This window comes from Neophocaena asiaeorientalis, unplaced genomic scaffold, assembly GCF_003031525.2.
Source record: "Neophocaena asiaeorientalis asiaeorientalis breed wild unplaced genomic scaffold, Neophocaena_asiaeorientalis_V1.1 scaffold476, whole genome shotgun sequence".
Taxonomy (NCBI): domain Eukaryota; kingdom Metazoa; phylum Chordata; class Mammalia; order Artiodactyla; family Phocoenidae; genus Neophocaena; species Neophocaena asiaeorientalis.
The window spans coordinates 10,213,271-10,231,054 of NW_020172178.1; the positions used below are offsets into that span (position 1 = coordinate 10,213,271).

Genomic DNA, 17,784 nt, shown 5'->3' on the forward strand with positions numbered 1-17,784 from the left:
CCAGCCTCCCTGGAGCAATGGCACGTGACGGTCCTGGGTGTGGGCCAGCCCTTCTCTTGGACCCGGTCCCCTGGCCAGGCCCCTTCTCCCCATCCCAGGAGCAGGGCCCTAAGCCAGCACCCCAGATGTGCATCAGAGCCGACCACTGGACCAAACTCCCCAAGTCCAAGCATGGACGGCACCTCACACTCCTGGGGGGACAGGACCACCACCCCGGGCAGCCCAGAGGGCACTCCTGAGCGCCTGCGTTCAGAGCTGCCTGGAGTGAAGCCGGTTGCCGGGCAGGCCTTCCCAGGGTGGGTCCAGGCCCCTGGGCTCCTGGATGCTGAGCCAGTTTGTTTTCTGTTCCCAGGGGGGCAACAATGCTGGCCACACCGTGGTGGTGGACGGCAAGGAGTATGACTTCCATCTGCTACCCAGCGGCATCATCAACACCAAGGCCATGTCCTTCATTGGTGAGTGCCCGCCCCGCCCCGCCCCAGCCTGGGATCCTGAGTGTGTGAGCAGGAGAGACCCGGGACGTCGTCCAGCCCAAGGGCCCGGTGTGAGGCCTGGACGCAGCCGGAGAGCTGGGCTGGACCCCCGTCCCCCCGGCCCTGCCCAGCGTGAGGACCAGGTGCTCCTGGCCAGGAGGGAATAACCTCAGCCGGGCCTCAGCCCTGGGCCGGGAGGTTCAAGGTCCGAGGTCCCCGCCTCAAGCGGGAGCCCTCGCAGAGGCCTCTGACCCGGGACCTGTCCTCAGAGCCCCTCCCAGAGCCCAGGACCCCACCCAGCCTGGTCCAGAGGGAGGGAGAGTGCAGGAGGCCCCTCTGAGCGCTCAGACTCCCGCAGTGTGTGTGTACAGGCCTGTGTGCCTGTCCGTGAGTGAGCGCACGTGCGAGTGTGCACGTGTAGGAGTCTGCGTGCGACGGTGCGTGAGTGTGAGCGTGTGCGTGCGTGCGTGTCCTTAAGTGAGCGTGCGCGCGGGGTCGGGCCTGGCTCCCTGCCGCGTCGCTGGAGATGGGTCTGTGCAGGGAAGCTGTTCCTGGCCTGCTCGGGCCCCTCTGCGGGCGCCTCCCCTCGGCCCCTTCCCATTGCCTTCTGCTGCCCACCCCCCATGGGACACGCTCTGGCAGCTTCTGGTACTTTTCCTTCTGGCTCTTTCCACGCCTGGGCAGGCCCACACTCGTGACTTATCTGCCCCGCCCGCTCGCTGGCTGGGAGGCTGGGAAGCCGGGGTGGCGCGGCAGGTGTGTGCCCGGCGGTGGTAGGGGGTCTGGCCCTGCGCGTGGGCCCAGGGACACGGCGGCAGAGGGGCCGCAGGGCGGTGGGCAGTCAGGCTGAGCAGGAGGAAAGGGTCTCCCGGAGCCTCCGCCGTGTGAGGACAGGGCAGTGAGGACGCCGCTCACCCGGCACCCCACGCCCAGGGGCTGGGGCTTTGCTGCAGGAAGCTGCTCAGCGCCAGCCTCGGTTGCTGGGCCCCAGGCCCCTCTGGGAGGGAAACGAGGCCAAGGAGGCACCGCTCGACCAGGGGGCGCTCTGCCCGGTTTCCGAGGAGCTGGGGCTGGGTGGGGGCCAGCAGTCACCGGGGAGCACGGGCGAGGGCTCAGCTTGGCGGTCAGCACGGCCAGACGGCGATGGCTAGGGAAGCCCCTTAGCGAGGGAAGAACGGGCTGGCGCTCACACAGCTGCCCCCCAGCCCGGGTCACTGCCCCAGGCCCAGCCTCGTGGTCATTTCAGGACTCGTGGCATTTAGGTGACCTTTTGTGCTCCGCGTGGCTTGCATCGTCTCGTCTCTGAGTCACCCCCGTCTGGACCCATGACCCATCTCCCTCGGCCAATCTTGGTGCTCAGGGAACGGGCTCCTCCCAGGAAGGCAGCGGGGGCCCTGCCCAGCTGGTTTTGGTCTTAGAGGAAGGGGCCAGCGTTGGCTTTAGCCTGGGCCCACGGTGACCTCATGACCTTGGTGAGCGCCTTCCTTCCCTGGCCTCAACCTCCGCCCTCTGTAGACCCTACTTCAGTTTTACGTGGATGGGGAAGCGTGGCTCCCCCGAGGCCCTGCTTGGGTCCCAGGAACGGCTGGAGGCTGCATTTCTCCGCACTTCCTGCTTTCCCATTTCTATGCCACTTAAATAAAACATAACAGCTTTATTGAGGTATAATTTACGTACCATGAAGTTCACCCCTGTGAGGGTACGACTACATCCATCACGATCCAGTTCTAGAACATTTTCCTCCCCTGAGGAGTTTCTCCTCCACCCCCCACCCCCTCCCACCACTGATCTGCCGCCTCCGTAAATGCTTCACGACGGCTTTTGTTTTGTTTTGGCCGTTTTCTTTATTGTGATAAAATGTACGTGACATAAACTGACCCTCTTCGCCATTTCTAATCGTGCGGTTCGGCAGCGTTCAGCGCATTCACGGTGTGCAGGCTTCACCAGCATCTGTCTGCAGCGCCATGTCATCTCCCTGAACAGAGACTCTGTCCCCGTCGCATAGTCACGCCCCCTTTCCCTCTCCAGCCCCTGCCCCGTCTCCATGAGTCTGACTTCTCTATGGACCTCATACACGTGGATCACACAGAATGTGTCCTTCAGCGTCTGGCTTATTTCACTTTATATACTGTCCTCGAAGCTCATCCATGTTACCACCTGTGTCAGAATTACCTTCCTTTTTAAGGCTGGATAATATCCTATCATGTGGATGAACCACATCCGTCTGTTGATGGACGCCTGGGTTGCTTCCCCATCTTAGCTGTTTTGAACGATGCTGCAATGAACATGGGAGCGCGAATTTCATGCTGTTTTTGTTTTTATTTATTTATTTTAAACATAGGCTATTTTATTTTATTTTTTAAATTAATTTATTTTTGGCTGTGTTGGGTCTTCATTGCTGTGCGCAGGCTTCCTCTAGTTGCGGCGGGCGGGGGCTGCTCTTCGTTGCGGTGCGTGGGCTTCTCATTGCGGTGGCTTCTCTTGTTGCGGAGCGAGGGCTCTAGGCGCGCAGGCTTCAGTAGTTGTGGTGCGTGGGCTCAGTAGTTGTGACTTGCGGTCTCTAGAGTGCAGGCTCAGTAGTTGTGGCGCACGGGCTTAGTTGCTCCACGGCATGTGGGATCTTCCCGGATCAGGGATTGAACCCGTGTCCCCTGTGTTGGCAGGTGGATTCTTAACCACTAGGCCACCAGGGAAGTCCCTGTTTTTGTTTTTAGATTTTTTTTTTTACGTGGACCACTTTTAAAGTCTTTATTGAATTTGTTAACAGTATTGCTTCTGTTTTATGTTTTGGTTTTTTGGTTATGAAGCATGTGGGATCTTAGCTCCCCGACCAGGGATTGAACCCGCACCCCCTGCATTGGAAGGTGAAGTCTTAACCGCTGGACCTCCAGGGAAGTCCCTGTGCTGTTTTAAACGTAAGGCCCCCGCGTCCGTGATGCGATTCAGTCTTGTGTCTGTGTTGCAGGCAACGGAGTGGTTGTCCACTTACCAGGCTTGTTCGAAGAAGCAGAAAAGAATGAGAAGAAAGGTAGGCCCATGTCCCCGCAGACCCGCCCCGCCCAGGACACGTGCATGTTCCCAGCGGCCAAGTTGCCGGGTGGCTCGCCATGTGGTTTCTCCTGAGGGCGGCGGCAGGTGGGCAGGTGGGGCGGCTTCCACGGCTGGCCCCCTGCCTGGGCCTGCTGGCTCTGCCTGTGCAGGAAGCCGGGAGCAGGCAGTCCAGCGGCCCCAAACTCTGGCTCCAGGCCACAGCCTCAGTGTCGCAGGGGAGCTTTCGTGACACTGGGGACAGGTGGCACTGGGAGATAAAGACCAGGCTGTCCAGGAAGGAGCCCTGGAACCTGGAATATGTCCCTGATGTCCGGCTGAGACTGGGGACCATTGGACCGACCATGCAAGCAGGGAAGAATGTGGTCTCTGGGGGCTGTTCAGGGGCAGGAGGCTGGCAGGCAGTGACCGAGGCCACCAGCCAGGCATCTGGGCAAGTGGGACCCCAGTGGCTGTTTAGAGGCAAGATGATGACACAGCAGCCCTGAGATGCCGTGGAGGAAGCATAGCCTCGGCCTCAGGGCTCAGCGCAGGCATGAAAAGAGCGAGTGGGACCCTGGCCCTGGGACGCGGGCACCAGGAGGTGCCGGGACGGAGACCCCACAGGGAGACAGGCTCGCCCGTGGGCACGTGGGTGGACGTCCCTGGGGGGAGGGCCCAGGACTCCCCCCCAGAGAGGCCACCATGGGGAGGGCCCGCCGCTGACTGGAGGTGACTCTGTGGCCCGTGGCCAACCACGTGCCGTGTCCGCAGGCCTGAAGGACTGGGAGAAGAGGCTCATCCTCTCTGACCGGGCCCACCTCGGTGAGTCTCAGGCCCTCCCTGCCCGCCTGTGAATGACGCCCCCATCCCCACCATGGCCTGGGGCTTCCCCAGGCCTTCTCCAAGGGCTTCCGGGGGTGCCAGGTCGGGATCACTGCCCCCACTGGCAGATGGGGAGATTGAGGCCCGGGGGACCCCAGTGCATCCCCGGAGGCCCTGTAACCGTCTGTCTCTCCCGCTCGTGGCGCCCCCGCCGGCCCGGCCGGCAGTGTTCGATTTTCACCAGGCGGTGGATGGGCTCCAGGAGGTGCAGAGGCAGGCCCAGGAGGGCAAGAAGTGAGTAGCGCGTGTGCTCAGCTCATGGCCCTCGAGTCCATGGATGGAGAGCTGGGGGCGTGTGGGGTGGGGAGCGTGCGTCCACCCGAAGCCCCCGAGGACGGTGCCCGTCGGTTCACCCCAGGCCTCGCTGGCCCTGAAGCCCAAGTGAGCCGCCTCTCCCCGGGGCCGCGCCGTCCTCCCCGGCCTCCACCCCGCGGAGTGCCCGTGCTGTCTGTCGCCTGCTGCGCCCCCCACCCCTGCTGGGATCGCAAGCCAGCCTTGACCATAGCTCCGTCACGGCACCCCGTCCTGCCCACCAGCTCTCGGTGGCCGTTCACTGGTTCTCCAGAGATATTTGTTAGAGGGGCCGGGGACGGTCCTCAAAGCCGGGACCGGGATGCAGCAGGCCAGAGTACTGCCTCTCACACACACGTGCACACACGCGTCCACAAGCGCACACGTACGTACACATGCATGCACCACACACGGCACACGCTCACACACAGGCACACACGCTCCCGTAGGAGCATATGCACCCACAAACATGCACGCACACACACAGGGCTTGGCCACATGCAGGTGGCAATGCTGAGCCTGGCTGGGCTGTGGCGGCCAGAGGGTAGAGGATGGGCACAGCTGGGTTCCAGTCCCGGAGCAGCAGCCTCCGTGCCAGGCGAGAGGGAAGCCAGGGCAGAAGGCAGACAGGCCGGGGAGGGCACCACTGGGCACTGGGCCTCAGAGGTGGGTAGGGGAGGGTCAGGGCTGGGACTCAGACCCGGTGCCACCACCGCAGCCCCGGGTCCCTGGAAGCTGGCCCCGTGAGATGTCCCGTGGTTCTCATGGCCGTCCCAGACCCCCGGGTGCTGCTGCCGGGAGAGACCCTCAGATGCCACCCAGCTCGACCTTGATTTCTGGGGCTGGAAACTGAGGCCTGAGGGGCTGGCCGGGGAACCCGCATTCCCAGGCTCCTCCCCCAGGCCCCGGGCAGGCTGGCCTGGGTGACCCGAGTTCACAGCCTGTGGCCTGTCTTTTAGCATCGGCACCACCAGGAAGGGGATTGGACCGGCCTACTCATCCAAAGCGGCCCGCACGGGCCTCCGTATCTGTGACCTCCTGTCAGACTTTGACGAATTCTCCACCCGGTACCTGACCTGTCCGTGACCCCAGGGGAGCCTGGCCAGGGAGGTGGGCGCAGGGCTCCAGGGGGCCGGGGGTCTCAGTCATTGTCGCTTCTGCAGGTTCAAGAATCTAGCCCATCAGCACCAGTCCATGTTCCCCACTTTGGAAATAGACGTTGAAGGTCAACTCAAAAGGCTCAAGGTACAGCCGGGCACCTCGGCGTCAGGGCCAACCCCGCCGAGGGTCCGCGTCCCACCGACCGTCCGTGCACATTCGTGCAGTGCACCTGTCGCGTTATCACAGGTCGCCTGGGCTTGGGGGCTGCGGGCCTCCCGTGGGCGCCTCCTGGCCAGCCGTGCTCATGGTGGTCTTCTCAGCAGACCGGGGGCTCACCTGCTGGCCTGGGCCCTCGCCTCCTCTCTGAGGAAACTGCCCCAGATGTGCTGGGGGACAGAGGCCGACCCTGTCTGTCTGGGGCAGGGGCAGGCGGGAGACAGGAGGATGTCAGCGCAGAGCCCTTCTGGAAGTTTCCAGGGCTGGGACCCCAGCTCCTCCACCCTCGTCTGGGGCTGTAAATGTGACAGGGCGGGACGAGCGGGGACACCTGCAGACCGAGCCCCTCGCTGGGCGGGAATTTGCTGGAAAAGAGAGGCTGTGGGGAGGAGGCCAGAGCTGGGTGGACACCCTAGTTCCTGCATCTTCCCCCTTCCCCCAGGGCTTCGCTGAGCGGATCCGACCCATGGTCCGAGACGGCGTTTACTTCATGTACGAGGCGCTCCACGGCGCCCCCAAGAAAATCCTCGTGGAAGGCGCCAACGCAGCCCTCCTCGACATTGACTTTGGTACGTCCCGGCCACTTCCCCACAAACCCCGCCTTTCAGAGACAGGCGTGGTGCGGCCTCCCTCCATGGCCGCGCTGCCGGCCGTGCCCCGGAAACGTACTGCCCTCGTTTCCCTAACTTCAGCCGAGAGAGGAGAAGGGAGAAGCTGGGCTGGAGGGGAGGGAGGGAGGGCGAGAGAGACCGGCGGGGCCCCAACTGCCCCACGTGGGCTTCTGTCCACCCTGTCCCTGACCCAGGGACACACCAGCACCGAGGCCGCAAGGCGCAGGCAGGGGAGGCACGCACCGTCCAAACCCGAGCGACCCTCTCCCTCCCCTCCCCCCCCAGCTCATACCCACCGCACCCTGTGCCGGCCACTCCCCCGGGATGGTCCCCCCAGAGACCCTGCCAAGGGGGACCCCTGGGCGCAGGTGATCTGCGGGGTGGGGGCCTGACCGGCTGTCTCACAGGGACCTACCCCTTTGTGACGTCATCCAACTGCACGGTGGGCGGCGTATGCACCGGCCTGGGCATCCCCCCTCAGAACATAGGCGAGGTCTACGGCGTGGTGAAGGCCTACACCACACGCGTGGGCATCGGCGCCTTCCCCACCGAGCAGATCAACGTGAGTCCCCAGCCCCGCGGGACCGCGTGGGCGCCTGGTGGAGGGGCCTGGGGAGGCTAATGAGGTGCAGGACGCTGCCGCGCCGTGGCCGTACACAGTGGAGCCCCTTGGCTCGGGAAGGGCACCGAGAGCTGCGTCTCTGCTCCATTCTCAGCGACACAGGCCACCTTCGTCCTTGGGGGCCTGAGCCCGCCTGGGTTTGGTCTCAGCCAAGCTAGAGCAGGGCCAGAAGCACCGCCCCCACCCCGCCCAGCAAGCTGCTCTCCAGCCTCGTGGGTGTTTCTGGAAGCTCAGGACACCGCCGGCCTTCCTCTCACCTGGCCTTGTGCCCTCATGGCCGGCGAGCACCCGAGACTCTTGTCCTGGGCAGATGTCTGAGAGCCAGAGTGGGAAGGGGCTTGAATGAGGTGCAGGGACAGGGATAGGACCCCTGAGAAATAAACACGCACCTGCCCGATGCTCAGCTGCAGGGCCAGGCCCATCCACCCTCACCTGCCCACGAGGCCCAAGAAGTAGGCGCTGGTCGGCGCGGCCCTACCCGTGGGGGCCTCAGCTGGGGCAGGTGTGCCGGGGACCAGGGAAGCAGGCGTGGGGGGTTATCGTCAGGGGCTGCAGGGGGGTCGGAGGGGAGGGCAGGGGAGGCGCTGTGAGCGCCAGGCAGCCGGGTGCATGCTCCCTTTCCCGTGGCACCGGGGCCCTCTCTGTCCCCACGCAGGAGATCGGTGACCTGCTGCAGAGCCGCGGCCACGAGTGGGGCGTGACCACGGGCAGGAAGAGGCGCTGTGGCTGGCTGGACCTGATGACCCTCAGATACGCCCACATGGTCAACGGATTCACCGCGTAAGTGGCACTTCCGGCACATCTGCTACTGAGCCCACCGGGTGCCCGCCCACCCCGGGGTCCGCCCACCCCGGGGTCCGACCCTGAGTCCCCAGATACGATGGGAGCAGGGGAGCTGGGCCTCGGGGCTCAGGGCCACCACCTCCCCACGCAGGGTGATGTCACCCGAGGGAGACCCTTCTCCACGGCGTGGCCACAGTGGGGTGACGTGGAGGCCCACGCGGGGCACCTTGGAGCTGGCCCTGCGGCCAGCCGTGCATGTCCTCCTGAGCACAGACAGGGCTGGGGCTCCCGCACGAGCTGTGCCAGCGGCAAACGCCATCGCTTCACTTCCCCCAAACCCCCAGGGTGACACTGGGCTCCTAAGGAGGGGGCAGAACAAACCCCCGGCAGGAGAGGCGACGCTTGAAGCTTGCGAGACCCCGCAGAGAGGCGGCCGTGGGGACGCAGCCTGCACTGGTCCTGGAGAGCGGCCAGCTGGGTTTACAGCCCCTCGGGGGCCTCCGCAGGTCCCCCCGGCTCTGGGGCCCCGGTCTGTGAGGCTGTGGACAGGAAGATGACCCCGAGGGGGCCGGAAGCAGGAGCCCCCCTCCTCTGAAGCAGTACCCCCAGGAGGCAGGGCGGGCCCCCCACAGTGCCCCCGAGACCAGCCAGGCAGCCGGGCTGCTCTTGGTGATGGTTGTGGTTCCGGCGGCTCAGACCTTGCCCTGGGAAATGAGGGGCTTCATGCGAACGGAGGACTTCCTGCTTCCTCCCCAGAAAGACGGGCCAGGGTGCGAGGTGCACGCTTGTCACAGCGCACGGCCCACGAGTTAACCACAGCCGCGCTCGGTGTGTGTGGGCCGTCCGTCCGCGGGAGGCACAGGGACGAAGTGGCCGAGGACACGGGGTCCGAGGCCCCCGGCCCGCAGACCTTATGTGCAAAACGGGGAGATGCAGCCTCCCGGGGCCCCGAGGGTAACAGCCCAGCCCGGGTCAGGGCAGTGGCGCTGCGCACGGTGACCCACGTGGGCTCGGGAAGCCCAGGGACACCCACCCAGAGGCCCTTGAGGCCTGGCTGTGCAGAGATGAGGAAAGGAAAGGGAGAAACTTGCATGAAGCCCGGGCTCCCTGGCCCTGGGCGGACGGTGCGGGAGACCCTCAGGGGTGGACGACGTCATGGGCACCAGTGGTCTCGGCCCGGGCTCAGGGTCTCCCGGGTCAGAGGGGCATGGACGGGCGCAAGGCTCACATGCCCAGACCCTCAACGCGGCCGTGAGAAGGGCAGAAAGGACAAGGCCACCAGATCGGGGTCCCCGTGGGGTGCTCAGGGCCAGGTGGGCCAGGTGGCTGGAGCTGGGTTCCAGCCTGGCCATAGGCGGCCTTTTCCATCCTCCTCTCGATTCCTGGCAAGTAGAGGAGAAGCGAGGGGTGGAGCCCGACAGGAGAAATGACAGCGTAGCTGAGCGCCGCTCGGCTTCTCGCTGTGGTTTTGGACAGGCTGGCCTTAACGAAGCTGGACATCCTGGACGTCCTGGACGAGATTAAAGTCGGCATCGCGTACAAGCTCAGCGGGAAGCGGATCCCCTACTTCCCAGGTGCGAGCATGGCGGCTTTCCTGTCCTTGGCCTGTCTCACGGGACCTGGGAACAGACGTGACCCGTGGTTTCTGGGGCGAGGGGACAGGGTGTACGTGTTGAACACGCGGGGTCAGTGCGTGTCTGGGAGACTCATCCCGATTCTGTCTGTGGCAGGTTCTCACCCCGATGGGAGGCCTGGCCGGGCCTTGGGGCAGTTGCCAGGCATCCATGGTCTGGGAAGGGCTCAGAGGGACCGGCCTGACCCCGGGACCCTGGGGGACCCTCAGGAGCCTGGGGTCAAGGCCCACCTCCCGGTAGCTGGGGACTCACCTGAAATACCCGACGTCAGGTCTGGACGCTCAAAGCTCTGGGCAAATAATAGGAAGACGACTTTGACCTAAGAAAACATACATTTTTGGTTAGACTCCTTAAGGTTCTAACTGGAGTTTCTGTGACCAAGGAAGCATCCTTTCTTTTAAAAAGCATAAAGGCAGTGCTGTTTTCCTGGGGTCACAGTTACTTGTGCATCTGCACCGGGGACACGTGACCCCACCCTCACCAGTGGCCATGGGCGAGCTGACCCCCGCTGCCCCACCCCCAGCTCCTGTGTACACCCGCCAGCACCGGCGGCTGTGGGAGCCCCGTGCGTCCTCTCGGCCAGTGTGCCCCAGCCCTACTGACCCTGAGCTTCGAGAGGGCTCAGGGGAGCATTCGAACTTGGAGTGCATCCAGGGCCCTTGCAGTGGACGGCCCCTTGCAGCATCTTCTGACGATAAGGGGTGGCTGGTGTCTGCTGTAGCCCTGGAGGCCCCGCCAAGTGGGGTCCCTGCCCTGAGGAGGGGGATATAGATCCTTCAGGACCCTAGACCCCCTTAGAATTTCCGAGCGGGGGCCTCAGAGTTCCCCTGATGATCGCTGTGGACGTTGCAGCAGAGCGCGTAGTGAGTCCGTGTCCAGGGTGGCGTGTCCCCTGGGCTGGAAGGGGTACAGCCAGTGTCCGAGAACCACCCCCACCCCCTGAGTAAACCAAGCAGGGCGGCTTGCCTTTCCCGCCTCTGAGCCCCGGGGCAAGCGGACCCCAGGCTGGGGGGTCCCGGCCCCGTGGCCGAGCAACTGTCCACAGCACGTGGTTCACCCCCGCCCTGTGTGTCCCCAGCCAACCAGGAGATTCTGCAGAAGGTGGAGGTGGAGTATGAGACGCTGCCTGGGTGGAAGGCGGACACTACGGGCGCCAGGAAGTGGGAGGACCTGCCCCCGCAGGCCCAGAGCTATATCCGGTTTGTGGAGAACCACGTTGGAGTGGCAGGTGGGTGCCCTGAGCCCTGGCTGCCCCCTCTCCCCGCCGTGCCCTGGGCTGAACCTCTCCTTTCCCTTTCAGTGAAATGGGTTGGCGTTGGCAAATCCAGAGATTCGATGATCCAGCTGTTTTAGACCAAGACAGAGCCGATCCCGGCAGGCCACGCCCACGCCAGTGGCCACAGTAGCGTCCTTTCCCCAGCCAGCAGAACCAACGCCGCAGACAGAGATTTGAAAACCATTTTCTGTACTTTTGTATTTCTCTTTAAGCCTTCAGCTCCACCCACTGGTTTCTACAGCTTGAAACATCTGAAAACCAGTGTTGGGTACATTTAAAAATCTGCTATTTCCAGTGAGCCGAAGCGCTCAAAACAGAGACCTTTTATGGCACGTGAATTGTCACATGGTTGTATGCCCGGTTGGAGCCATTTAGTAATAAACAAATCCGACTGCCGCTGAACGGTAGTGAGCAGTGCATGTTTTGTTCTGACTCTGTCGTCGTCATTTTGACTTTTGAACGCTGGAAGGCGCCACTTTGCCACATCAGCAGTCTGGGTGACACACATTTTCTTTTGTTTTTTAATAGATTTATTTATTTATTTATTATTTTTGGCTGCGTTGGGTCTTCGTTGCTGTGCGTGGCCTTCCTCTAGTTGTGGCGAATGGGGGCTACTCTTCGTTGCGGAGCGCGGGCCCGTCATCGCGGTGGCTTCTCTTGTTGCGGAACACAGGCACACGGGCTCAGTAGTTGTGGCGCACGGGCTTAGTTGCTCCGCGGCATGTGGGATCTTCCCAGACTAGGGCTCGAACCCGTGTCCCCTGCATTGGCAGGCGGATTCTTAACCACTGCGCCACCAGGGAAGCCCTGACACACATTTTCGTGTCATGAAGCCAAGCTGTGAGTTTGCTCAGACCACAAAATGCAACCAGCCCAGGGAAGAGAGACCACGGGCATTAAACAGGTTTTCCAGAACTAAACACTTCAACAGATTCACCCTAGCGCCCCGAGCCCTTCCCCGCAACCATCAGTGCCCTCCATTTCAGTGGAACAGCCGCCGGCCCCATCCCTCTTGAGTCCCCTGGGCTAGGAAGCCACTTCTCAACTGGCTGAAGCTGCAAAGAGCCTGCTGTAGTCTCTGCTCTACTGGAAGCCGAGTGGTAGCTTCCTTAACCCTTCACAGTTTGGGGTAAGTTTAGAAAAATAGCAGGTCTTTTGGTATCATTTCAGAGAGGGAAGGGATTATACATATGGAGAGACCTAGAGTCTGCCGGGCTTAAATCCTAGGTGTTTTGTTTTTTTTTTAATTTATTTATTTTTGGCTGCATTGGGTCTTCATTGCTGCGCGCAGGCTTTCTCTAGTTGCGGCGATCGGGGGGTTACTCTTCGTTGCGGTGCGCGGGCCCGTCATCGCGGTGGCTTCTCTTGTTGCGGAGCACAGGCACACGGGCTCAGTAGTTGTGGCTCACGGGCTTAGTTGCTCCGCGGCATGTGGGATCTTCCCAGACCAGGGCTCGAACTTGTGTCTCCTGGGTCGGCAGGTGGATTCTTAACCACTGCGCCACCAGGGAAGCCCTAAATCCTAGCTTTTTAGAGCTGAGGATGCCAGCTGGGTTCACTGACATTGGGCCGCTGCCAACTCAGCTTGCTTCCCATGGGCCCTGCTGGCCCCGGGCAGTTCCGCAGGGTCCGGTGTCACCGGCTTGCACCACGGAGTCCCAAACTCATGTGACAGCATGTTGGGTGAAAGGGCCACAGATCGGGCGTGTGGCTCCACACCTGCCAGCGAACTTTTCCAAACAGTGCCGAGAACAGCCTTCAGTGGTTTGAAAGATGTCAGGGGCATGCGTGCGGACCAGCTTCCTCGGGCAGCAGGGCTATAGGTGAGAAGCGCCAGCAGAAGCTCATCTTGGCGTTTCCCAAGAATTATTTCCTTCCTCGACAGAGCAAGAGGGGCGAAGGGAGAGGCCGAAGGCAGGGTGAGTTCTTAAGGAAAGAGGAGGTGGGCCCCAGCTCTTCTCCCTGCCCCCGGGGATACTGTGCTTCTCCTGACCAGATGGCCATCCTGCTACAGCAGAGGGATGCATGCTTTGGGCCATCAACCAGAGTAGGCATTTTCCAAAGAAATCATTTCATTCTGCATGAAAAGCTGCACCCCTGGCTTGGCAAGCTCAACCTGCATAAATGACAAAGCTGCACAAAGCCGCTATATTACATAGTAGCTGCTAAATTCTCCACCCGAATACGAGTTGTCCTTTCCTTTGATCTCTGGACAAAATCTTGGGGAGGCAGCCCCAGGCGAGGTATTTGAGTATCTGCAGGTGTTACACAAGGTGAAAAGACACCAGTTTGGAGGGGAAATCATTCTTCCCCGGCCCCAGCTTCCTCACTCCCGTGTGGCCCAGGGTTGGGAGGCTCTGTCCTCTGGGTTGGGTTAGAACACACAGCCCCCTTTTTCTCAGTATCAGATGTTGTGAGGGTCTGAGTAATTATAATAAGGTGCCCTCTCTTCTTTGCACCAATAACACAGCCCCATTGTACACGAGCTCACAGTGGTCTCAGGTCAATGCATGGATAAAAGACAAGTAAGTGATTTGATAACGTTGTTTGATAAAACGTGTTTTTCCAGGGACTTCCCTGGCGGTCCAGTGGTTAAGACTCTGTGCTTCCACTGCAGGCGGCAAGGGTTCGACCCCTGGTCGGGGAACTAAGATCCCATATGCCGCGGGGCGTGGCCAAAATGTAAAAAAAACTAAAACAACAAAAAAGTGTTTTCCCAAACACTTTGGAAAGCTGCTGGTTTGCTCAGAAGTTTAACATTCATCTACCCTACCATCAGATAGCCATTCCACTCCTAGGCACTGACCCACAACAAATGACCACGAATGTACAGAAAAAGCCTTAGACGAGAACGTTCAGAGCAGCTGCCCTCATCAGAGCCAAAACCTGGCACAGCCCAGGTGTCAGTTGACAGGTGAACAAACTGTGGTCCATCCACACACGGAATACACTCAGCAACAAAAGGAATGGACCACTGAGGAGTGCAGGACGGTGGCCGGTCTCGGAGCGAACTGAGGGAAAAAGCCAGACACAAAGGTGCACGTGCAGAATAAGACCGAGCCTGTGAGGTTCTAGGACGGCAGCGTCCCTGTAGGGATGAAAACAGAGCAACGGTCACTTCTGCCCGGGGCAGGGGAGGGGCGACGGGGTCATCGTAACTGGCAGAATTGTATACATTTACCATCTGGGCAGTCCACTGGTGGAAAGACACACGACCGCGCTGTAAGTAAATTATACCCCAGTCTAAAAGTTACTCAAAGTAACCATACAACCATCTTACATAACTGAGATGACAATTACAATTTTAGGACCCTGAGGCAACTTTGATGAAACACATTAATGAATACGTTTCCTGCCGGCCTTACCCACTGTGCATTTGTTGGAGGGGAAGTTTGCTGCACTTCTCGTGGGAAAACAGAAAGCGTGTTCCTTCCTCGTCTGACACATATTCACTTCCAGAATGTCCAACTTTCTAAGGTCAAATTATGCCATTCCGCAAATGCTTTGCATGAGTTCGGTTTTCCTGGGATATCGCCCCGCCCCGGGCAAGGCAGTTCTCCTTACTCTGCTTTCACAGCTCCCGTCCTTCCCCTTTTGTGACATTTGTCCCACCAGAGGGCAGCGACCCCGCTGGCTCTGCTCCACACCACCCCTAAGGGCCTAGCACAGAGCGCGGTATCTATTAAGGACTGAATTGTGTTCCCCTAAACTTCACATGTTGGCGCCTCAACTCCCAGTACCTCCGAATGGGACTGTATTTGGAGGTAGGGACTTTGAAGAGGTCATTTTTTCCGAAGCTTTATTGAGGTATAACTGACATATATTTAGATATAATTGATATAGAACATATAATTGACATATAATGTACACCTTAATTGTACACTGTTGACTAAAACAATAAAAGAGACCATCAAAATGGGTTTATTTGGGAACGGCAAAAAATTGCAATTCGGGACGTGTAATCTATGGCTAACCATAGGCAAGTCTGGAGAACAAAGGAGGGAGAACTCTTGAGAAGGAGGAGATGGAAGGGGCTAGTCTGAGCAAAGAACCCATTGGTGGAAACTGGGAGTTTGACATGTAAGTGGTCTTTCATTGGCTGAGTTGTGACAGACACTTATTGGCTGGGCTGTTGTCGGGCGAGGAGAAATTCTTCCTCCTGCTGGGTAGTAAAGTAGTAACCTTCTTCTTTGTAGATGCAAGGTACTCTTTTTCCATTGGGTCCGCAATTAACGTAGTTCAGTAGGGCATGCTTGCTCCCTCTTCTGGCCTCCTGACTCTTTTTTTTTTGGCCACACCATGCGGCTTGTAGGATCTTAGTTCCCCGACCAGGGATTGAACCCAAGCCCTCTGCAGTGAAAGTGCGAAGCCCTAACTCCTGGACCGCCAGGGAATTCCCTCTGACTCCATTTTAAAGGGGGTTTCTCTTTCTTAATTTTTACAACATTAAGGTGTACAGTGTGATGATTTCACACACATACATATTGCAAGCCATAATAAGGTTAGATAATACATCCTTCACCTCATATAATCACCATTTTGTTGTTATGGTGAAAACAGTTAAGATCTACTCTTAGCAACCTGCACGTACACAATACTTGCTAACTATAGTCACTGAGCTGTACATTAGATCCCTGGGACTTATCTACCATATAACTGGAAGTTTGTACCCTTTAACCAACAGCTCCCCATTTCCCCCAAGCCCAGCCTCTGGCAACCACCATTCTACTCTGTTTCTATGAGTTTGATGATTTTTTTTTGGTTAATATTTATTTATTTACTTACTTACTTAGGCTGCGCTGGGTCTTAGTTGCGGCATGCGAGATCTTTGTTGCCACATGCGGACTTCTTAGTTGCGGCGTGCACGCGGGATCTAGTTCCCCGACGAGGGATTAAACCCAGGCCCGCTGCATTGGGAGCACAGAGTCTTATGCACTGGACCACCAGGGAAGTCCCAAGTTTGATGATTTTGGATTCCACATATAAGTGATATCATACAGTACTGTATTTCTCTTTCTCTGACTTATTTCAGTTAGCAAAATGTCCTCCAGATTCATTCACGTTATTGCAACTGGCAGAATGGCCTTCTTTTCTATGGCTGAATAATATTTCATTATATGTTTATTCCAAATATCACATTTTCTTTATCCACTCATCCACTGATGAACACTTAGGTTGTTTCCATGTCTTGGCTATTGTAAAAATGCTGCAGGGAACATGGTGCAGATAGCGCTTCAAGATAATGATTTCAATTCCTTTGTATACACAGAAGCGGCATTGCTGGATCACATTGCAGTTCTATTTTCAACTTTTTGAGGAACCAGGAGGTAATTAAGTTTTAAAGAGGTCATATGGGTTGGCCTTAATCCAGTCTGACTGGCGTCCTTATCAGAAGAGGAGATGAGGACACAGAGGGACCACCACATGAGCACAGGGAAAAGACGGCTGTCTGCAGGCCAAGGAGAGACCAGCTCTGCACACACCTTGATCTTGGACTTCCAACTTCCAGAACTGTAAGAGAATAAATGTCTATTGTTTAAGCCCTCAGTCTGAGTGCTTTGTTACGGCACCTCTAGAAAACTAATCCAGCACTGACTGGGCCTTCAACAAATATTTCTTAAATTAAAATTAGGTTGAAAAAGAAGAGCTAACAAGATTCTCTTTTAATCACAATGTTTTGCATCTATCTACTGTGTCTTAAACGATCCTAAGGCAGTTTCAAATCCGAACGCAAAGAAGTCTTTTAAAATTCCCAAGACCTGTAAGATTAAAAACAATACTCCTGGGAATTTCATCTATTTCTGGGATAAAACCAGTCAAGCGTCTTTTTGTCACAGTGACTGCAGACCGCTAACGGGTATAGTACCCGATCATGCGGTCACGCAACAGGAGAAACGCTGGCCGAAGCCCCACTTTCGGCCTGGTCTCCCTAGACCCGCCATGCTTGGCGGGAACGGGCAGGTGGACAGGAGGCTGGCCCTGTGCCCCATCCCTGCGGGTGTCCTGGGCTGTGATGTGCATCACGTGGGGTGGTGTCACGTGAGGGGTGTGTCGCGTGGGGCGTGGCCTGTAAGACGGAGGCCCTCGGCTTGTCTGCGGAAATTCAGGCGACAGAGGAACGGGCTGGACGACCCCGGGGGCAGCGGACAGGACGAGGGTCGGGCGGGTAGGCGGCCGGCAGAGGCCGAGGTGGGGCCGGAGCCGCACGGCTCTGTCAGAGCCCGACATTACGTCAGGCCTGCCCCGCATGACGCAGCAGGGCCCGAAACCCGGCCCGTGACGTGTATCCAGTGCGTTCATGCGGCACTCTCCACTTGTGAGGGCGGGGCAGTCCTCCAAATTAAGAATTACAGAAAAGTGAATGATCCGCGAACTTCTGGTGACTTAAACGGAGAAGTATAACCAGTTTCGAGAGTTGTTTGGGGGAGCAAAATTTAAAACAGCCGAGGGCTTCCCTGCTGCCGCAGTGGTTGAGAGTCCGCCTGCCGATGCAGGGGACACGGGTTCGTGCCCCGGTCCGGGAAGATCCCACATGCCGCGGAGCGGCTGGCCCCGTGGGCCATGGCCGCTGAGCCTGCGCGTCCGGAGCCTGTGCTCCGCAACGGGAGAGGCCACGACAGTGAGAGGCCCGCGTACCGCAAAAAAAAATAAAACAGCCGAGACGCCCTTCCCTTCCGCACCTCCTCGTACGAGTCCCGCCCACATGTCGCCTCTGACCTATCACGAGCCACCCCTCACACGAGTCCCGCCCCCGATGTCGCCCCCAGCCCATCCTGCGGCGCGTGCGCACCACACCGCCTTCCCGCTTCCCCGCCCCCGGGGCGCCCACTCCGACCCTTGACCTCTCCCGGACTTTCCCGCGTCT

The 17,784-nt window shown here is 59.1% G+C and overlaps 1 protein-coding gene across 2 annotated transcripts; it reads left to right on the forward strand.

The window, feature by feature from the left end:
- The first annotated feature begins 307 nt into the window (after window positions 1-307).
- Window positions 308-11,338, forward strand: ADSS1 (adenylosuccinate synthase 1). Of its 2 annotated transcripts, none has more exons than XM_024759552.1 (12): window positions 308-455; window positions 3,439-3,501; window positions 4,275-4,325; window positions 4,553-4,619; window positions 5,636-5,743; window positions 5,840-5,921; window positions 6,436-6,562; window positions 7,012-7,166; window positions 7,882-8,006; window positions 9,486-9,583; window positions 10,722-10,871; window positions 10,944-11,338. In XM_024759552.1, the coding sequence occupies exons 1-12, from the start codon at window positions 323-325 to the stop codon at window positions 10,994-10,996; spliced, it is 1,212 nt and encodes a 403-aa protein (XP_024615320.1). In that variant the 5' UTR covers window positions 308-322; the 3' UTR covers window positions 10,997-11,338. The 2 variants fall into 2 exon arrangements, with proteins under 2 accessions (XP_024615320.1, XP_024615313.1); XM_024759545.1 differs by having other exon boundaries at window positions 10,722-10,842.
- The last annotated feature ends 6,446 nt before the right edge of the window (window positions 11,339-17,784 follow it).